Source organism: Sciurus vulgaris, assembly GCF_902686455.1.
Source record: "Sciurus vulgaris genome assembly, chromosome: 8".
In the NCBI taxonomy this organism is placed as follows: Eukaryota; Metazoa; Chordata; class Mammalia; order Rodentia; family Sciuridae; genus Sciurus; species Sciurus vulgaris.
In genome coordinates, this window is record NC_136468.1 from 125,271,581 (window position 1) to 125,292,317 (window position 20,737).

Here is a 20,737-nt window from a genome sequence, read left to right on the forward strand (position 1 = left end):
TATCATGCAAATGGGATTATATGAAGTTAAAATGTTTGGCAGTCACTGTGGCAACTGTCTTAGAGCCAGAAGGCTTACTGGCATTTTATCTTCAAAGACAGACAAGATTAGGGCAGAATTCTTAGCTAAACCTTAAGCAATTTATGAAGACCCTGTCTCAAAATAAAAAATAACCCTAGGTTCAATCTCAGAATGACCAAAAAAAAAAAAAAAAAGATTAGGGCAGGGCAGAAATTCATTTAGGTCACCTAAGCAGTACAAGATTAGGATGGGTTAATAGTTTTGATTTTGAAATATGGATTTATAGCATGGATGGCTACATTTTGATTTTTTAGTCTTTTTTTTTTTTTGGTGTGTATGGGGATGTCTTTAACTTAGTCCAAACCAATTGCATCCTGTAAATTTTTTTATTTTTTTTTTATTTTTATACTGGGGATTGAACCTAGAGGTGCTTAACCACTGAGCCACATCCTCAGCCCCTTTTCTTTTTTATATTTTATTTTGAGGCAGGGTCTCACTAAGTTGTTTAGGGCCTTGATAAGTTGCTGAGGCTGGCTTTGAACTCGTGGTCCTCCTACCTCAGCTTCCTGAGCCTCTGGGATTACAAACAGGCACCACTGCTCCCAGTGCATCCTGTCATTTTTAACAGTCTCCAAGTACTAACTTCTCCAGGAAAAGTTGCATTTCAGCTTAGTTTCTGAATGACTCAACTGTGGGGAAGATGGTTTTTAGGGCAGCCTTCTGGATACTGTCTGCTAAAACTCCCCTGTGGCCAGTGGCACTCTGAGGGCGAGATATCAGGTTGATGGCACTTGGCTGTGTAGGGTTCACAGCACCATCCTGAATGGTGACTCTCCCTGTGCTGTGATATAGAGCACTGAGGGGGCGGGGGAGGGAGGGAGGGAGAGGGGAGAGAGGAGAGGCACTGGGGATGGTCCAGTTGGAAGTCAGTTTCTTAGCATGTACCCTGGGACTTGTCTGGGTAGTCCAGAAACTGTACTGGAAAGTAGCCCTAGAAAGAGATTTTTCTGGTTGAAGAAGGGCACGTGGGGGAGGGGTGCTGCTCAAGTAGCTTCAACTAGGCTTGGAACCTCCCCAAATTTCCCTTATGTGGTGTCTTTTCCATACCAGTCCTCTAGTTCTGTGAAACCAACTGTGTCTGACAATTCAGTTCTGACACTGTCTACTTGCACATATTGTCAGATCTTACAGGGCTCATCCCACTACGCATGCCAGCTACAAATGGGGGGCCCCTGGCTACTGACATTTCTACCCAGCCAGCTACAAATTTGGTGATTCCCACAACCCCCTGTCAAGTTCATTAGTTTGCTAGAATAACTTCCAGAACTCAGGAAAACATTTTTCTTATTACATTTGTTATTAGAGGATAAATGGACAACCAGAAGAAAAGTTTTATATGATGAAGTTTGGAAGGATCCTAAGTCCAAGAACATTTGTGTCTGGGGAGTTGGGGGGTGCACTGTCCTTCTGTCATGTGATGTGTTCATCAATCAGGGAGCTCCCTGAATATCCATCTGGAGATTTTGACTTAACTCTCCAGCCTTCCTCCTCTCCCCTTGTGGTCAGGGTTAGGGTTGAAAGTTCCTACCCTGTTATCTCATGTTTGACCTTTCTGGGTACCAGCCCCAATCTTGGTACTCTAAGGGGACCCCTTTACCTATCTCATTAGCATAAGCTTGGATATGGGTGGTGCAGGTTGTTTTGTTTTGGGGTGGGGTGGGTTTGTTGTTGTTGTTGTTGTTGTTCTGGGATTTAACCCAGGGTCTTCCCTTGCTTTGCCACTTTGCCTTTACCACTGAGCTACATCCTTAGCCCCTGGTGGGTCATTTTGAATAATAAAGGATACTGGCATCACTCAGGAATACCTAAGGATTTAGGAGCTCTGTGCTTGAAATTGGAGACCATATGAAATGTATCTTTTATTATACCACACCTTGGTGTAAGGAATACTTTTATATAGTGCCCCAGGTGCTCTGGAGAAGTTTTTGATCCTTCTAACTTAATTGGATATTAATTGCATATCTCTGTAGTTTCACATACTTCTTGTCAGAGAAGAAAGTAGCTTTTCCTTCAGCAGGGTGGGCATTTGAATAGCACATGCCTGACTGACAGGGATGGCCATCTTGTTTCTGGAAAGTCACCTGGGGTCTGGCAGTTTGTCATGCTTATGAATTGCTCTAGGTTGGTGTGGTCAGTGGTGTGCCATTCTCCCCTAAGCCTTCCTGGCAGAGGCTTGGAGATGTGGGAATAGTGTTGTCTCTTTGAGTGACCTGGGGCAGGGTTGCTTTGGCAGTCCTCGGGTGATGCTTATGAGGTACAGTGACCACAGGATCCACCAGGAGGGCTTGAGTCCCTGCCACCATAGGATAGAGAGCCTTGGCACAAAGCATGTGAATTGCATGATTAAAAGGAGGAATTGACAAACAGAATTGATACCATTTGCTTTTCATGAAACTTGTAATCCCTTCATCATATTTTGTTGCTAGCTGTGGGTTGGTTGATTCATGGCTGTATGAGAATTTAGATATTAGTGAGCAGGTATGTGTCTCAGTTTTTTCAACTTACTTTTTCATTATCATAAAGTTAAATACACTTTTTGGGATAATTCTAGGAGTTTTGACAAGTGCATAGAATCATGCGACCAATACCACAATTAATACAGAATATTCCCTCACTCCCCACGTACTCTCTCAACTCTCAATCTGTATCTGCTGAAGAGTACTAGAATTTTCCCTATAGTTTGATAGTTCCAGAATTTCCTATCAGTAGAGCCACTGGCAGCCTTTGAACTTGGCTTCTGTGGCTGTGCATGTTTATCCATGTTGGTGCATATGTCTTTAGGTCTTTTTCCTACTGAGTAGTTGCTACCATATGGTCATGCTACATTGTAACTCCATTCTTGCATGAGGGACACTGATGCATTTCCAGTGTTTCTTTCATTGGCAATAAAGTTGCTCTGAGGCTGCTGTGAAGATTGTGTGATCCTTGGGATTGATTTCTTTTAGGTGAATTAACCTAGGATGGGATGGCTGAGCCAGATGACAGTTGTGTTTCACTTGGATTGCCCTTGTGCCTTTCTTGCTAATTTGGTGACCATGAGCTGCGTGTCTGTCCCTTAAATGAAACCACATTATCTTGATGCTTTGAAGTCTTGAAATTAGATGGTATGAATCCTCTGGCTTTGTTCTTGTCAAAATTTTTGGCTACTCCAGCTCCTTTGTCTTTTTATTAAAATCTGGATTAAATAGAATTTAGAAACAGTACTTTGATTCCTATAAAATTTTTTGATTAGACTAGTGCTGATCTGTAGATTTAATTTGAGGGGAATTGATATCCTAACAATATTATTTTTATTTTTATTTGTTCTAATTAGTTAAACATGACAGCAGAATGCATTTTGATTCATTGTACATGAATGGAGCACAGCTTTTCATTTCTCTGGTTGTACGTGTTGTAGAGTCATACCATTCATGTGATTATACATTTACCTAGGGTAATGATGTCAATCTCATTCCATCATCTTTCTCATCCCCATGCCCCCTCCTCTTCCCTCTCTTTTCTCTGCCCAATCCAAAGTTCCTCCATTTTTCCCTTGCCCAGCCCCCCATCTATCAGCATCCACATATCAGAGAAAACATTTGGCCTTTGTTTTTTTGAGATGGGTTTATTTCACTTAGCATGATACTCCAACTCCATCCATTTACCTTCAAATGTCATAATTTTATTCTTCTTTAAGGCTGAGAAGTATTCCATTGTGTATATTATATACCACAGTTTGTTTATCCATTCATCTATTGAAGGGCATCTAGGTTGGTTCCACAATCTAGCTATTGTGAATTGAGCTCCTGTAAACACTGATATGACTGCATCACTCTAGTACGCTGATTTTAAGTCCTTTTGGTATAAACCAAGCAGTGGAATAGCTGGGTCAAATGGTGGTTCATTCCAAGTTTTCTGAGGAACCTCTATACTGCTTTCCAAAGTGGTTGCACCAATTTGCAGTCCCACCAGCAGTATATGAGTATACCTTTTCCCCCACATCCTCACCAACACTTACTGTTGCTTTTATTCTTGATAATTGCCATTTTGACCAGAGTGAGATGAAATCTTAGAGTAGTTTTGATTTGCCTTTCTCTAATTACTAGAGACATTGAACATTTTTTCATACATATATTTGTTGATTGATTGTTTAACTTCTGTGAAGTGTCTGCTCAGTTCCTTAGCCCATTTATTGATGAGTTACTTGTTTTTTTGGTGTTAAGTTTTTTGAGTTCTTTATATATCCTGGAGATTAGTGCTCTCTATCTGAGTGAGTGTGGTAAAGATTTTCTCCCATTCTGTAGGCTCTCTCTTCATGTTATTGTTTCCTTTGCTGAGAAGAAGCTTTTTAGTTTGAATCCATCCCATTTATTTTTATTTTTTTAAAATTTTTTTCAGATGTTGATAGACTTTTATTTTATTCATTTATTTATATGTGATGTTGAGAATTGAACTCAGTGCCTCACACATGCTAGGCAAGTGCTCTCTACCACTGAGCCACAACTCCAGCCCCGAATTCATCCCATTTATTGATTCTTGATTTTATTTTTTGCGCTTTAGGAGTCTTGTTAAGGAAGTCAGGTCTTAAGCCAACATGATGAAGATTTGGGCCTACTTTTTCTTCTGTTAGTTGCAGGGTTTCTGGTCTAATTCCTAGGTCCTTGATCCACTTTGAGTTGAGTTTTGTGCAGGTTGAGAGATAGGACATCTTAACAATATTGTCTTCTAAATTATAAATGGTCTGTCTCTCCATTTATTTACATCTTTGATGTTTTTCATCAAAGGTTGGTAGTTTCAGCACACAGATCCTGCTTATATTTTATTAGATTTATAATTTAAGTATTTCATGTTTTGGCACTATTATGAGTAGGACTTTGCTTTCAGTTCCAATTATTTCATTGCTAGAATGTAGAGATACAATATATTGTTTATATATTGACCTTGTGTCTTGTCATTTTGTTAACTTGTTAGGTTTAGTAGTTTTTTTCTGTAGATTTTAAAAAATTTTCTATGTATAGAGTCATGTTAAAACACTATGAGTAAAAATGGTGTTATTTCTGTCTTTACAATCTGGATGTCTTATTTCATGTTCTTACCTAACTGCCTTGGCTAGAGCCATTATTGAATAGAAGTGATGAAAACAGACATCCTTGTTCCTCATCTCAGGGGAAGCATCTGCCATTGAGTGTGATGTAAGCCGTGGGTTTTTTGTAGATGTCCCTTATTAGGTTGAAAAAGGTCTTCTCTGTTCCTGATTTATTCCTGAGTGTTTTATCATGAAAGGGTGTTGGATTTTTGCCAAAAGGCTTCTGCATCTATTGACTTCATCATTTGATTTTCTTCTTAATTTGTCAATATAGTTAATTATGTTGATTTAAAAAAAAATTCTTGGGATAAGTCCTACCTGGGCACCACACACACACACACACACACACACACACACACACAATCCCTTTTATATATAGGTATATATCCCTTTTTATATGTTAATAGTTTCCATTTGCTAAATGCTGTTTAGAATTTTTGCATCTGTTTGTAAGAGATATTTTATAGTTTGTGTGTGTGTGTGCGTGCGTGTGTGTGCATGCGTGTGCATGTGTCTGCAGTCATTGCCTGATGTTAATGTCATGGTATTGTTAGTGTCATAAGATGAGTTGGGAAGTGTCCTTCTTGAGTTTTTTTTTTTTTTTTTTTTATAGAATTGGTGGTTTTTTTCTGCCTCAGTAGACATCACTAATAAAGCTCTCTGGACCTGGTGTTTTCCTGGTGGGAAAGTTTGTAACTACAGAGTTGATTTCTTGAATAGATAATGGGGCTAATCAGACTATGTCAATGACTTTTGACCTTTCAAGTGCTGGTCTGTGTTGTCTAGACAGGAGTTAATGGGCATTGGGCTATCCATGTGTTCCTCATGGTTCTTTACTGTCCACAAAGCACTGATCACTTGGGTTTGTCCTAGGCTGTTTGTCAAGAGTGATTGTCTGAAGGTCACTTCTGCTGTTTGTGTGCTTTCCCTAGCTGGAGCTTCCACACTTCCCTGGCAGGTTAAACCTCAACATGTATGGCCTGTGGCAACTTGATGCGTGTCTTCATGGCATGACTCTTTTACAGAGACTTATGTCTTTGTGCTTCTGAGCTTGTGCTCTCCAGCATACATGCTGGCTGGGCTATGCCAGATAGGAGTGTGAAGCCAGAGGGTAGGCAGCCTATCTGCCTAGCCCTGACACCTAGGGCTAGGTGGTTAGAGCCCACAGCCCATGGTTAGAGCGTAGGTCCTTACAGCTGAGAGCACTATACATTGTTAATTGGTTGGCTACCTTGCCAGCCCTTGCTGACGGTTCCAGGGCCTGACGTCCTGGTGAGTGACTTTCCCACACTGATGCGGGCACTTGAGAGTAGAGGCGTCTTTTGGCAACCTGTTTGAAGACAACAGCCAAACCATGGCAGTTGGAGTTCCTGCTCGCCATCCTCAGCAGTCCTCTTCAGAGATGCATCTTCCTCCGTGCAGTCCATGGTGAGTCTGCTTCCTCGCCAGAGCAGAGCGAGGGCAGAGGAGCCTATGTCAGTGCGGAGAAGTTTTGGCACACCTTCAGACCTGCCACAGCAAGGCATTTAAATTGTTTGAGTCTAAGCTTCTTCATGTGCCTCCAGGCCCCAGGTATTTCTCCCATCCATGGCTCCAGGCCTCTGTAGATTCCTTCAGACCAAGTTGGTGGGGGAAGCTCTGTGAGGGCTATGAGCTCCTGGTGGACTCCCTCTGGCTGGTGGGTCCCACTGTTTCTTGTCTATTTTAATCTCTTCATATGTGTTTGCTGTCAAGTGGGAAAAGCTAACCTTTGCTAAGAATCTCAGGGGGACCCTGTTCTGGGTTGCATTGTCCCCTAAAAAGCCATTGAACAGGCATTCTTAGAAGAAGAGGGGGAGAGACAGGGAGAAAACACCATGTGAAGATTGGACTGGTGCTGCTACAAGTCCAGGGAGCCTGGACCTCCAGAAGCTAGAAGAGATTCTAGGAAGGATTCCCTAGAACCTCCAGAGAGAACCTGGCTTTGATACTTTTTTTTTTTTTTTTAACTTTTGACCTTCAGAATTGTTAGACAATAAACTTCTGTTGTTTAGAGCAACCTACTTTGCTGTGCAGTCATGTGTTAATGGGGACACATTCTGAGAAATGTGTCATTAGGTGATTTTGTTGTATGAACATCACTGTGTGCTACACTGAGATGGCTATGATGCCACTAGGTGATAGAATCTTATGGGCCCACCATGGTAGGTGTGGTCCATTATTGGCACATTTGTCTTCATTGATGCATGACCTTGCTTTGTTACTACAGTCCCTCTAGATAGGTGGTCTGTATGCCAGAATGGGCTGGACAGCATCTTCCATTCATCTGATGCTAGGTTATCCAAAGACCGAGGCAGGGAAAGGCAAGGTCAGGTGTGAGGTCTGTCCCTGTAGGTCTGTACATGGCGTAGTCTTACACACTCCATGGCTGCCTCTTTCTAGCTCAAATTTCCTGTGACTTGCTGTGCAAAATTTTGCTTTTTCCCTTTGATGATTATCTTGGTTCCCTGTTAATCTTTCTTGTCTTTTCTGTTCTTTGGTCTAAGTGATCTGATTGCATAAGCAGGACAATGACACTGTTGGAGACTAGCCAGACCAGGCCCTTCCTGACTTTCTGACTGATGTCTTTGTGAGATTTCAGTTCTTGGAGAGCCAGCTTTAATATGACTGGCTTCCTTTCTCCTACAGTCTGAATTATGAGAATATTAAGGATTTCTCAAAAGATGGTTTATCATTCGTTTCTGTTGAACTGTTCATGGTTAATCAGAATCAGATTGAGAGGAGATGTTCCTGGTCTTCTATGTGCTCAGACTCTTTGTCATGCCATGCTTAGGGGAGTGGGATGAGGACATGGGCAGCTGGTCAGTGAGGTGTAGAGTCACTGGTCCTCCACACCTGGTAGCTTTCTAGCAGGTCTGTAGGGGGCATAATGTGAGGTAACAAGAACAGATACTAAGCATCTTGGGGAAGTTAACAGCAGGGGGCCAGCTCTGTGAGGCTGTGGGCTTGGTCAGGACTAATGAGCGTCTGCTTTGTGTTGTAGTATTTTAACCACATCAGTATTGAGGACTCTCGGGTTTACGAGCTGACCAGCAAAGCCGGGCTGTTGTCTCCATATCAGATTCTCCACGAGTGCCTTAAAAGGTAGGGTGTGAGATGCTTCTTGTCCTAAATCAGGTCATGGGAGCTCCTGGGCATTCTGTGTCCTCATTGGCTTTGGGGTGGAGTCATTGCCAGTTTTCCCTGGATTCAGGAGCCCCTCAGCTATGGATGTCAGGCAGAGCCCCATGGGATTAAATCAGATGTATGGATAATTCTTTTTTGTCACCCTGGAAGCAGTTTGGGGAGAGTTTGGCTTTTCCAAAGAGCCCTCCTCCCCAAAAGCTGCCATTTTGCCTCTTTGGTTCATGCCCCTTGTTATGTCTGTTTTCTTTTGAAGAAACCATGGAATGGGTGACACATCCATCAAGTTTGAAGTAGTTCCTGGGAAAAACCAGAAGAGTGAATATGTCATGGCATGTGGCAAGCACACAGTGCGCGGATGGTGTAAGGCCCCTCTTCCTGATTCCCATGTAGGCTGATGTGCTTTCAGATAACTGCTGGGGAATGATGCCAGGTTGTGTGACCTCAGCCTCCTGCCTCCATGGCTTGGCCCCTCGACAATTTCCCTGGTATCAGTCCTGAGCCCCAGCTATTCTTGTTGGCTGCCACACGTTTGCCTGAGGCCGGTTGGTTGTCCTGCCTGCATGTCTTCTTCCTTTTCTATTCCTGTCACAACTCTCTTCATTTAGCCCCATCCTTGTGGGAGGAGGGGCCAAACTCTTGGAGCAGCAAGCAGAGGTTCCCATCTACTAGCTGGCTACTGCCTACCCCTCTGCATTCTGATCTTTGTGGGTACTACCTATACTCTTCTTACTCTTTTTTTTTTTGGTGTAGTACTGGGGATTGAATCCCCAGGGGCCCTCTACCACCAAGCTATGTTGCCAACTCTTTTCATATTTTATTTTGAGACAGGCACTCACCAAGTTGCTTTGAACTTTAAATTCTCCTGCCTCGGCCTCCCAAATTGCTGGGATTATAGGCATGTGCTAGTATGCCTGGTTCTGAAGTAACTAGTTTTAAAAGCTAATTTTAGCTGGGCATGGTGATACACCCCTGTAGTCTCAGTTACTTGAGGGACTGAGGGGGTAGGATTGCTTGAAGCCATGAGTTTGAGACCAATCTGGGCAATATAGTGAGATCCCATCTTTAAAAAAAAAAAAAAAAATCTAACTTAATTGTGAAAGAAAACTACTATAAACACAAACCAGTTTTATATATATTAGAAGGTGGTATACAGTGGGTCCTGGGAAATTGCAGAATCACATTTAGTTCCATGTGTGCCCTGCTACCTCTGGGCTTTCCCTGTACCCTGAAGACTACAGTCCCCACTGAGACAGGTCCCTGAGCAGGCTGGGTAGGCATGAGCCACTTGGCCCAGCTGTTGGGAAGTATGGCTGACCTGTTTGGAAGGCCTACACAAGGCCTTTTACTAGATGCCCCCACCCCATATCACCTACCTTTATTTCCGCAATCACACGGTGCTGGGGACTCGAACCCAGGCCTCGAGCATGCGAGGCAGGCACTCTACGTGATGGGCTATATTGCCAGCAGTCACCTACCTTTAAGAAGCAGCATGCTTGCAAGGTAGGTTGCTACTAATCTGTATGACAGAGAAGTAGGGTAGAAGATGGAGACTTCTCAGCTGTCCGACCTGGGGAACACACCTTTACCTGGAGTGTTTAAGGCCATACTATAGGCAGTAGCTGTTGTTTTTCCATGGGGCTGTGACTCTTGGATACCCAGCACAGAAGTGGAACATTGCCTACTCTCCTGTAGAATGCCCCATCTGATCCCTGGGGAAAATGGGGGTGGCAGGTCCTATCCTGTCTGTGTGAAGTGGCCATGTGAACACCAGATAATTCATACCTAGATTCCCTCTCTTTTCTTTTGCTTGCTCTTTTCACAGGTAAGAATAAGAGAGTTGGGAAACAGTTAGCCTCTCAGAAAATCCTTCAGCTGCTGCACCCACATGTCAAGAACTGGGGGTCTTTACTGCGCATGTATGGTCGTGAGAGCAGCAAAATGGTCAAACAGGTAACTGGACCACTTGTCAGAACCTAGCTTCTCTGCTTCTTTGCCTCATGCCCTAGAGCTTGCATCTGGGGTCCTGCTGTTAGAGGGTCACAGTTTGACAGCACTGCTCTTGCTCATGACTACCTCTGCTGTGTCATGCCTGTGACCATGTGGGCAGGAGGTAGGGTCATCCAAGCCACATCTTCTGAACCTGCTATTAATGGTTAGTGTGAGGGATCAGGGGACATGGCCTGAGCCTGGCTCTGTGGCTTTGGGGGAGATGACTGAAGTGAGAGGCAGGGCTGCAAGGCCAGGCAGAAGATGTAGACCATACCCCATTACTAAGGTTTGTGAAGGCTAGGTAGCCAGGCCCTTGGCCCTTCCCCGAGCAGTGTGCTCTTGTTCAGGACTTCCAGCAGCCTGAAGAATATGTGTCATGTATTTTGTTTTCTTAAGTTTTTGCCAAGATTTCAAAATTTAAAACAATGCCCAAACCTAAGGGGTGGAGGGAGGTACTAGGAGGCGAGTATTGACATTTTGTATTTTTACCCCTGATATTTGCAGAAACCATCTGGGTTGTTGGCATCCCTGTTAGTTAAAGGGTAGAGGGTTGGTGGCTGCAGGTAGGGTGACCCTGAAGAGTATGTTGAGTCCTCATGCCACTCTTCCTTGGGCTGAGCCAGCATACAGGAACAATGCAGCAACCTTGAGATCATGGTCTCAGCCCTGTCCTTGCTCTGGACCTGACAAGGCAGGGTCCAAGAATTATATGAATGCATTAAGGAACTAAAGGGTATCTGATTATTTTGTGTGTTGTTTTATCACATTTGTGGTGCTGAGGCTCAAACCTAGGACCTTTCATGCTAGGCAAGCGCTGTACCACTGAGCTGTACTCCGCGCCTCAGGATAGACATTTTAGGTAAACGAGTTCAAATGTAGGTTAAGTTTGCCTTTGCTGTGCATAGTTCTGGGATGAGACTGAGGGAAAGAAGGCGAGCATTGCTTCGGTGGTGGGTAGAAACCTCTCTCAGAAGATCAGTAGGCCCAGCCCGACACCGGCACAGTGCAGGAGTAGTTCTGGTATCTTAAGGCGCAATGGGTGTCGTTGGCCATAGCATCTCAAGAGGATAAGCTGAGGACAGCTTATTCCGCTTACTGTGCAAGTTGAGGGAGTACAGAGAGCTCAGTGTCTGGGGATGTATCTGACTGGCAGTGTGCTATCTCCACAGGCTGCAGCCATGATCTGGTCACTGCTCTGAGGGCTTCTGGCACAGCAAGCTCCTGGCCTCCCTGCTCTGCCCAATGCAGGAAGTGTGGCTTTCTGTCCATAGAGGAGGCAGTGGCATGGTATGTTCAGGGAGCTATGAACTGCTGCTCCACATGCTCTGCTGCTGTCAGCAGGCCAGGTGCCATCATGGGCAGGCGTTGATGTGCAGTTGCATGACCACAGCTCCTGAGTGCTATGTACCTGACAGGCTAGTGCTACTACCTCAAAGGGTTATAAGACACTGCTGCTAAGCAGTGGGAAGGTTGGGTCTAAGAGCAAGGCTTTGTATTCCCCAGGAAACTTCTGACAAGAGCGTGATTGAGTTGCAGCAATACGCCAAGAAGAACAAGCCCAATCTGCACATACTAAGCAAGTTGCAGGAGGAAATGAAGAGACTGGCTGAGGAGAGGGTGAGCACTATCCACAACTGTTGTCCCCTTTTATCACTCCTGCAAATAGGGTCACCAAGTCAGTACCATCCCTGTGGCAGCTGTGGAGGAACATTAGATGCTACAAACCTCTGGAAATACCTGAACCCTCCTTCCAAATGAGACTGGCTTTTCTTTGAGCTTCAACATATTATACTTTTATAAAATGGCTTTATTTTTAGAAGGTATAGAGCTGGCAGGCCAGCCTGCCAGTGGGTAAAGGGCTCAATCTCTGAGGGCTGACTTTGAGCTGGGCATTTGATGGCAGGGATGGTATACCAGCTTAGGTCTTGTAAGAAACTCCAAAGGGTCACAGAAAATTGAACCTGGGTAGGACTTTGTCTTGGTGAAGCTTCTTAAAGAAATTGTGGATACTCCATCCCCAGGGTCAGGCTTACGGTGGTGTCCCCTGTCCCTAGGCACTGTCAATGTGACCATTTGTAACTACCTGGTCCTTCCAGGCTAGGAGCTCTTCAGTTCTGGCATCAGCCTGCACCCATATATAAACCCTTAGGACTAGGTGCCTGCTGCTTGTCGTCTGGGAGATGGCTTGCTTTTGCTCTCCGGTGGGGGGAGCTTTGTCTGCCTGAAACTAGCAGGGCTAACCAGCCTGCACCTGGTTGGGAAATGGGCTTTGGGGGCCAAGGGCAACAGGGCTAGGACATGGTGACACTGGGAAAGCAAAATAAATGAAGAGGCTAGCTGAGGAAAAGGTAAACATTGTCCATGCCATCTGCCCCCTTATTTTGCCCTTGCAAGTACCCATACCCTTTAGCTGGGATGAGACACTCCCTCTAAGGGGTGGGGTGAATCCTCATTTTTTCTTGTGACCTCACTCAAGTTCTTCACTTCCGAATGTATCCTGATTGCCAGGAAAGGGGCAGCACATGGTGTTCTTGGGAGATCCTCTTCAGTTCCAGTTGAGCTCGCTCCTCAGGCCTTCCCTCCTGACTAAGCACTATAAGCACCTGTGCCCTCTGGAGTCCAGAGGCCTCCTGATGCTAGTCTGCTGGGTTTACCCTTCACTGTGCCCCTCTTCTGAGCCCACCTCACTAGTATCCCTGACCTTTTGTTCTTCCAGGAGGAGACTAGGAAGAAGCCCAAGATGTCTATTGTGGCATCTGCCCAGCCTGGTGGCGAGCCCCTTTGCACTGTGGACGTGTGAGGGACGCAGCCTGGGCTGAGGCAAGGGGCCATCAGCAGCACTGCCTGGGAGAATACCAGCCACCCACCGCTCACTCTGCAGCCTCAGGCCTCCAACCTAAGTTAATTTCCCTGCAGCCAGTGTGTCTGGGCCCAAACCAGAGGGTGGAGGCTCTGGTATGTGGGGACAGCCATGGCCAAACAGCACAGTGGTCAAGCAGCAGTTTTTTTCTGGAAGCTGCTCCCAGGCCTGAATGGATGTCTTTAAGGATAAATTCCAAATGACTACCCAAGTGGAAGCTGATAGCAACTGCTGCAGACTGCTCATATGCATCTGCTGCAGGCTTTTAATGAAGGTTTTCATGAATTTTAGTATATTATATGCACTGACAAGAAATGTTACCTGGATGACAGTTAAGGACAGTTGAGTCCTGTGGCTGGCCCATGATGCCAGTGGCCCCTGTGTCCTTAGCCACTGCAGGGACCTGGTTAGAAGGTACACGTGGCACTGTCCCTTACCACCTGCCTTCTGTTTTCCCTTTTTCTCTGAAAAAGTTATAAGAGTTAGGAATATTCCAGACCATTTTGGTTTAAAATAAATTTTAGCATTGAACTACTTTTCAGAGATTGCAGGCAAACCATCAAGGTGGCTATTCTCTATTTGTGACTGAAGTTGCCAGAGGACACCAGACTCAGTCTCTGTTTGTCAACTTGGCTTGCTACTGGGTTTGGTTCACTTTTCTGATCAAGTTTTAATGTTGCTTCCTTGGACACTGAGGCCTTTGTTGGCATCTGGCAACAATTTTTTACAAAGATTTTTGCACAGTTGAATCCATCTGTCCACCCATCATTTTTTAAAAGCTTTTATGATATTTTAGCATTTGCAAAGAAACTTTTACAGTGAGAGTAGAAGGTAGATTTGGAATCATGCATTTTAGCAAGTGGACTTCTTTCAAGAAGTACAGTGCAGTACACCAAGAGCTGGCTGAATACACAACTGATGGCTGCCTCAACTTCCAGTGACCGCTGTCTCCCTGGATTTCAAGGGCCGTTCCCATGTAGCCAGGTCCAGTGTCCAGCTGGCTCTTCAACTTGTCACCTGTGCTTACTGGGTAGCCCCTTTGAGTGTAAATGCACATGAGTTGTTCAGGACCCTGGTGGTGGTGGCCAGCGATTGGTCCGTTCCCAACACCTCTTCAGGGGTCATGTGCTCACTGGACATCATGAGACACCAGAGCCCAGCACTGGGCTGTACCCTCACTTTCCATGGCATCTGTCTCCTATCATATCCCTGCAATCTAGAAGGCATTTGTCCTGGAAACAGAGTTTTCTGTCAGCTGTAAGGCACCTACACCATATCCCTCCTTTACCACCTGTGTGACTAAGGTTGACTTTTGTGTTGACCTTGAAAAAAAGAAAACCCCCAAATCAAGTTGCTGTAATTAGACACTTGCTTCTGTCTTGCCTCCTGTCTGCAGCTGTGAATAGTCATCTAACCATGACTGTTGTCCTTAAAACAGCCAGATTCACCATCGTGAACCAAAGCTTTGTGCACACATTACCCAAGAGGTCAGTGAGCTTCACTGGCCTGGTCTCTCCTAGGTGCCACCACAGTAGGTGCTGCCACACAGTCGTGGTCTCCAATGTCCTCCCTCCCTTTGCTACATATGGGCACAAGCCTTGTATGCATAGCAACACTGTGGGGCCTGTGCCAATGCCGCTTCTGTGCACTGGGCCACAGCTGTAGAGTGAGCCTCAATGGTCTGAATACATAAAGCAAACTCTTCTAAGAGGGACTGGCTGGTGTTTATTTCTTCTGGGCATGGGTTGGCATTGTGGACCCTCAACTGGCCAGACCCCAGCCTCCTGTGGACTGGAGTACCTACTAGACATCTGTCTACCCATTCATATTTTAAAATCTGTCCCTGTTAGAGGGTCAGCAGCAACTTGGTGTGCACAGCCTTTGGTTACTGTATTGAGGTAGCTTTCCTCCTGGTTGAGGGGCAGGTTGACCTTGGGGAATAAGTTTAGGAGGGCCCTTTTCCTCAGGTGTAGGGACAGACTTCTGCCTGCACGTAATACCCTGGAACATCCAGTTGATGCTTAGTTCTGAGGCTTGTATGTCTGCCTCTCCCTTGGGTCCAAGCATAAAACCCACCATTCTATTAAAAAGCAAGCTCTGCACTGTTTAGGGGCTTGGAGAGCTCCTTGGCAAGCCATGCAAATTGACCCAGCCCCAACCCCAGCTGTGCACATTGATGCCCAGGCCTGGTAGGGTGTCACAGAGGTCAGATTAGAATGAAGGGCAGAAATTCCTAGGCAGCTAAGATAGGGTTGAGATACTTCACTTACCCTGTCCCTTTGTACCCACAGAATGGGGCAGAGGAGGAGTCCTTGATTGCCAAAGTTCTGGCTGTCACCACGGAAACATTCTTAATTCAGCAGTTGTTTATTTTTGTCCTCATAGCCTGGCTATTCCAGAATGATGGGGTCAGGAATGGACAGGCCATAGGAGTCTACCTTCTTTTGAGCCATATCACATAGCAACAGGTTGGTTCTGGCAAAGCAGCTAGGCCTTGTGGCCTGTGATTGCTCTCCTGAGCATCCTGAGACAAGCAAGGCCTCTGCCTCCATGATGGGCTCTGTTCTCAAAGAGCTGGCTCCTGCAGTTTCCAGGGCCTAGGATGAAAGGGAGGCCCCAGCTTCCAGTGTGGTATCATTAGGGAGCTCTAGTGAGGGTGGGGCTAGAGGGCCTTGATGCTCTAGGGCTCCTGTGCCATTGGGGTGTTCCACCCTCTCGAACAGAATGAGCATCTCACAGTGTGGGGTTTGTGGGAACAGGTCCACAGCCACAGCTTTGACTGGTCGGAATGGAGTACCCTTGACCCGGTTAGATGGGGCCCTGCAGAGGCTGTAATGGGAAGAGAGTGCCAAAGTCAGTCTCAGGACTAGCTAGGGACTTCTGGGGGAGGCAGAAGGGTGCTGGGCTCTGGACTACCCCAGGCCCCTGTTTTAACACTCACTCTACAAAATTGGCCATGGCTGCCCGGGGGTTGCATGAGACATACAGGAGCCGCTTGAGGTTCTCAGCTCTTCGGATGGCCAGGATCACCTTGGAATCTGAGAAGGCACAGACATAGGCTAGGTCTAATGCAGGCCTTAAACTGCACAGCCCCGTGGGCCACCTGCCACCTCCCCAAATGTAAGTTACTCACGCAGGCCAGCTCGAGGTGGGTCCAAGATGGCCACAAGTTGTTGGGAGGCCAGTCTGCTCACTAGAGTGGGCACCAGGTCCTCAGCCCTCCCACAGTGGAACTCAACGTTGCTCAGCTCTGGAGATGCACCATAGTTGTCAGTGGGCCTAGGATACCCTCCCCCATGAGTCTAGCCCTGAGCAGGGCCATAAGGCTCTTTGGAAACCACTGGCCAAGGAGCTTCCTCTCCCCTGTTGGGTACCTACAGAACTAAAGCATGCAGGTCTACAGTGTCCTCTGGGTCCTTCTGTCCCCCAGCAGGCCCTCAGAGCCATTGGGATAGGTTCCAGATACAATGGCTGAGGTAAGCCCTGGACCACCAGCCTGCTGCATAGGCTACAGGCTCTCACCATTGGCATGGGCATTCACCCAAGCATCCTTCACAGCCTCCTGGCATAACTCGATCCCAATGACTCTCTTCACCTTCTGAAATGGAAAAAGGGCCAGATGATGTCTCCCTGCCTGAGGCAAAGTGGGCAGCTGTATCAGACAGTCTGGGACCTGGGACGGGACTCTTGAGCCTTCAAGTTAGGGGGTCAGTGGGAGTCATGGGGGACAGCAGAGTAGGGAGAGGGCAACTTCAGCTAGGTCAGGAGGGCTTACCTGGGCAAGGGCCAGGCCAATGGTGCCAGTGCCACAGCACACATCCAACACTGTACTTTCCTTGTCCAGCTGGGCCCAATCCTGGATGACTGTGTAGAGCACCTCTGCTGCAGGTGTGTTCACCTGGAAGGTGGCCATGGCTCACCCAGTGCAAGCCTCTCCTGGGACAGTCCCTGAGCCCAGAGGCAGGCCCAGCACCCCATGCACCTAGATTCCCAGCTCCATCCTGCTAAGACCTTCAGGGTCTATGTGACACACTCCCTGGCATCATGCCAGTAATCTTACCCAGTTTCCTGACTTTAAGAACCAAATTTGTGCCAATGTGCATGACCCTAACCACACCCCCACTCATAAGAAGCATTTCTCTGGATCAGTGGATTTGTATGGCCCTCTCAACCCCATCCAGCTCCCCAGACTACAGCCTCCAATGGCCGCCTCCATGCCAGTAGAGAGTATATCCATCTCCCATGGGAATTCACAATAGGGACTTCGAATCCCCTGACTCCATCTCCCAGCCCCACCTATGGCCCTCCAGCAGGTCCTGCCAGGCCTGTCTCCAAGAGGGTCTTCAGCTGTTCCAAGTCTCCATACCTCCTACAAAGGTCTTTCCCATGGCAGCAACAGTGAGGGTGAAACTGTTCTCTAGCCCAAAGGCCACTGAGGCCTTCTTGTCAAGCCCAGAATAGTGTCCTAAGGTAGTAAAATGTGCCTGTTCCTCAACCTCCCTGTAACAAGAGAGGCCATCACCATGTATACCTATGGTTTGTCACAAGTACTGAATCAGCAACAACCAACCACTTTCCCCGAGTCCTTACCCTGTGGCTTCCCCACCTATATGCTCTTCTCTCTCTAGATCTTTGCAAGACTGGCTAGTTCTTTGTTGCCACCCTAGAACACTTTGTTTCCATCATGCTCTGACGTTGTGTCAGGCACAACATCATTCCTATGTCCTTGTGCCATACCTACCTGGAAAAAGGCATGAGGAGAGATCTGGAAGGTTAGCCCAAGTAGGTCCTCCTGGATGCATCGGTCCCCAGCCACATGCTCCAGGGGCAGGCCCTCCTGGCTGGGAGTCTTTCTGTGTGTGGAGAAACAAGTGTGTTATGGTCACCAGCTCTTGCAGGGATCCCTCCTGTTCCCACTTGGGAGCCTCACCGCTGTCCCTCCTCCACGAAGTACAGGCAGGTCACCCCGCTGGTGATGCCTGGTCCCTCCATGAAATGTTGCACCAGAGAGGCCTTCAGCCCTGCCAGTTCCTCATGGCTCAGTTTCTAGAATAGGTGGTTCAAAAGCCCATCAGGCTGTGCCAAGGCACTCTAGGACAGGGACCCTCCCCCAAAAGGGCCATCCTGAGACCTGGGGATGGAAGTAGGCAATGGCCATGGCCTGACCACGGCGGCTGGTGCGCACAGTCAGCTGCTTCCAGTGGCCTGCATATGTCTCAGGGTCATATGCTGAGTACGGGGTGGACCTGTGGGAGTCCATGATCAGCCATAAGTACCCAAAGTTTGCCAACTAGGGTGGAAGAACAGGCTTCCTGCTTTCTCCCCCTGGTAATCCCTCCCCTCACCCTCTCTTCATGTTTCCCAACAGCAGGTACTCCAGAACCCTGGGTAGGACCCACACCCTCTGCTCCCAGGTGGTCTTAGGACTTCCCAGGGGCCCACTCCCAGAATCTCACCGTATGAATTCCTGGAAGGATTTCACCACCCGTTTGGTGGCCTCAGGGATATGCACCGTGTCAAAGGGGGCTGCTACAGCACATGTCCCACCCTTGTATTTGCCGAGTCGGCAGCCAACAGTGTTATCTTCCCCATCCACCCCAACGCCAACCAGAAACTCACACTTATTACGATACTCAGTCTGTGGGGAGAGAAGGAGGCAGAGAGAGGCAGCCAGACCTTACCCTGGCTGTCCAGCACTCGTGTCTGGAGGTAACACAGCAGCAAGAGCAAGACCCCGACTCCCCCACAGGGGCTAGCAGGCAAAAGACAAGAGAAACTACTAGTCACATAATGAAACCAAAGAAACCAGGAAGAAACAAAACAGGAAGAGACAGAAAAGCAAAAGGAAAGTTTTTTAAAAAAACAGGATGGGCTGTGGGTATAGTTCAGTGATGCAGTGCTTGCCCAACATGCTTTAGGCCCTGGGTTTGGTTCACAGAACTGCAACCCACCCCCACTCAAAAACACAGGATAGGGGCTTGTGGCCACCCCAGTCCAGCCTGACCTGCTGGGGTGACGGCCTGACCCCCTCCAGTGGGCAGCAGGCCTTGTTGTGCTTGTGCCTCTGTGTGAGCAGCCAGGGAAGCAGAGTGCGATTGGTGCTCCCAATTTCCCTGCAGAATGAGGTAGATCTGTGGTTTCAGTCAGTCCACTGCCCGCTACCCACATCGGGACACTTCTCAAATTCCTGGGCCCCTCCCTTGAGACCTCACTATTGCCACTTATAATCACAGAAGCCTTACTGGTCACCACCCTAAGAGACAGCTCAGATCCATGGTGAACATCCCTCACAGGGCAGACAGAGCAGAGTTGAGTTCTGGTGCTGAGAGTACCCTGCCCTAAACTCACTTGGCAAGCCTCTGCAGCACCTGCTCACACTCCAGCCGCTTCCGCTCCAGCTGTTCAGCATAGGGCACTGTCCAAAGAGGGGTCACCACATCAGCAACTCGCATCGCTGGCGGCTCACCCTCTTGCTGCCTCTTCCTGGCCATGGGGTCTGCCTTGGGTCTGGCCAGGCGCACGCTGAGTGGCCGGCCTTTCCAGAGGGCTCCGTGTAGCACTCGAAGGGCCTTGTCTCGCTCAGCAGCACTGCGAAATGTCACAAAGGCGCAGGGTGGTTGCCCGAAGAGTTTTGTTTTATGGGGCTGCAGGCCAAAGCGGCCCAAAAAACGTCGGACATCGCTGAAGCTGGCGTGGCGAGGCACATTCTGCAGCTCTAGCTTGAAGATCTCCGAGGTGAACAAGTCATCCCTGATATAGCTGTAGAGCCCAGGTTGAGGACCAGACCCTGCAGCAGTCCCAGGCCCCTCTTTCTCCTCCTGCTCCTCCTGGGGTACTGGGGCTTCTGGGGCTTCTGGGCTGCCCAGGACATTGCTGCCACGCTGGCTGCAGTCTTCCATGGGCTCCGAGGCCTGCATGTGAATAGAAAGGCCAGACTGAGGACCAGATCCCAAGGTCTGCCACCCTCTTCCCCAGGATCTCTTTTCCAACATCCAGACCTTCAGCCCACCTGCACCTAGCCTCACCCCAACTGGCTTCTCCTTTCTATCCTCCTGACCTCACTTCCATCTCCTTCCCTACCCCGTGTCACCTTTTCATCCACTTATTCTTCCAGGGAATTTCCACCCCACTCCAACTCCTCCCACCTCACCCCATCTCCGCCCGCGTCTCCCTTCACTTTACTTCGTTGTCCAGATGCTCACTCATCGTCGGGACCGTCTGCCGCTTGGATTGGGCGCACCACAAGGGCCGTCTTGGAGCCCAGTCCTGGGCCTGTTACACAGAAGGTGCTCAGAAAGTAGGTGCGACGCCGCGAGGCCAACCTCCAGCTCTGCCCAGAGGGTGTGGGGACTGAGAAGTAGGGCGGGGCTCGAACCTCCGGTGCTCGGATTCTCGTTCCGGGCATGGGGCTACACCGCCTGCCCACCAGGGGCCCGCGCCCGCCGCTCGCTGCGCCAGTCACTCTCCAATCCACCAGCGCGTGCCTCCGGCGCCGCGCTTCTCTATGGTCCTGGCTTCCGGTGACGACATCGCCACGCGCCGTGTCGGATCCTCACGCCAGCCTCTTAGGCCAGCCC

At 47.9% G+C, this 20,737-nt stretch overlaps 2 protein-coding genes across 8 annotated transcripts in view; one reads left to right on the forward strand and one right to left on the reverse strand.

Moving 5' to 3' along the window:
- DGCR8 (DGCR8 microprocessor complex subunit) overlaps window positions 1–14,523 on the forward strand; it is a 36,695-nt gene extending 22,172 nt beyond the window's left edge. For both annotated transcript variants that reach the window (XM_079152180.1, XM_079152181.1), the window contains exons 10-14: window positions 8,169–8,269; window positions 8,565–8,671; window positions 10,134–10,261; window positions 11,804–11,917; window positions 13,017–14,523. In XM_079152180.1, coding sequence (XP_079008306.1) covers window positions 8,169–8,269; window positions 8,565–8,671; window positions 10,134–10,261; window positions 11,804–11,917; window positions 13,017–13,100 — 534 coding nt within the window. In that variant the 3' untranslated portion in view covers window positions 13,101–14,523. The remainder of the gene's footprint in view (window positions 1–8,168; window positions 8,270–8,564; window positions 8,672–10,133; window positions 10,262–11,803; window positions 11,918–13,016) is intronic.
- TRMT2A (tRNA methyltransferase 2 homolog A) lies at window positions 13,712–20,685 on the reverse strand. 6 transcript variants are annotated; one of them, XM_079152185.1, is made up of 12 exons: window positions 20,343–20,685; window positions 19,509–20,071; window positions 19,165–19,291; window positions 18,842–18,912; window positions 18,292–18,406; window positions 18,091–18,206; window positions 17,902–18,013; window positions 16,936–17,058; window positions 16,683–16,758; window positions 16,294–16,410; window positions 16,102–16,198; window positions 13,712–15,989 (listed from the first exon to the last, which is right to left on the reverse strand). In XM_079152185.1, the coding sequence occupies exons 1-12, from the start codon at window positions 20,364–20,366 to the stop codon at window positions 15,758–15,760; spliced, it is 1,773 nt and encodes a 590-aa protein (XP_079008311.1). In that variant the 5' UTR covers window positions 20,367–20,685; the 3' UTR covers window positions 13,712–15,757. The 6 variants fall into 6 exon arrangements, with proteins under 6 accessions (XP_079008311.1, XP_079008310.1, XP_079008308.1 ...); XM_079152184.1 differs by lacking the exon at window positions 18,842–18,912 and adding an exon at window positions 18,617–18,798 and having other exon boundaries at window positions 20,311–20,685; XM_079152182.1 differs by lacking the exon at window positions 18,842–18,912 and adding an exon at window positions 18,617–18,798 and having other exon boundaries at window positions 20,343–20,683.
- Window positions 20,686–20,737: the final 52 nt, after the last annotated feature.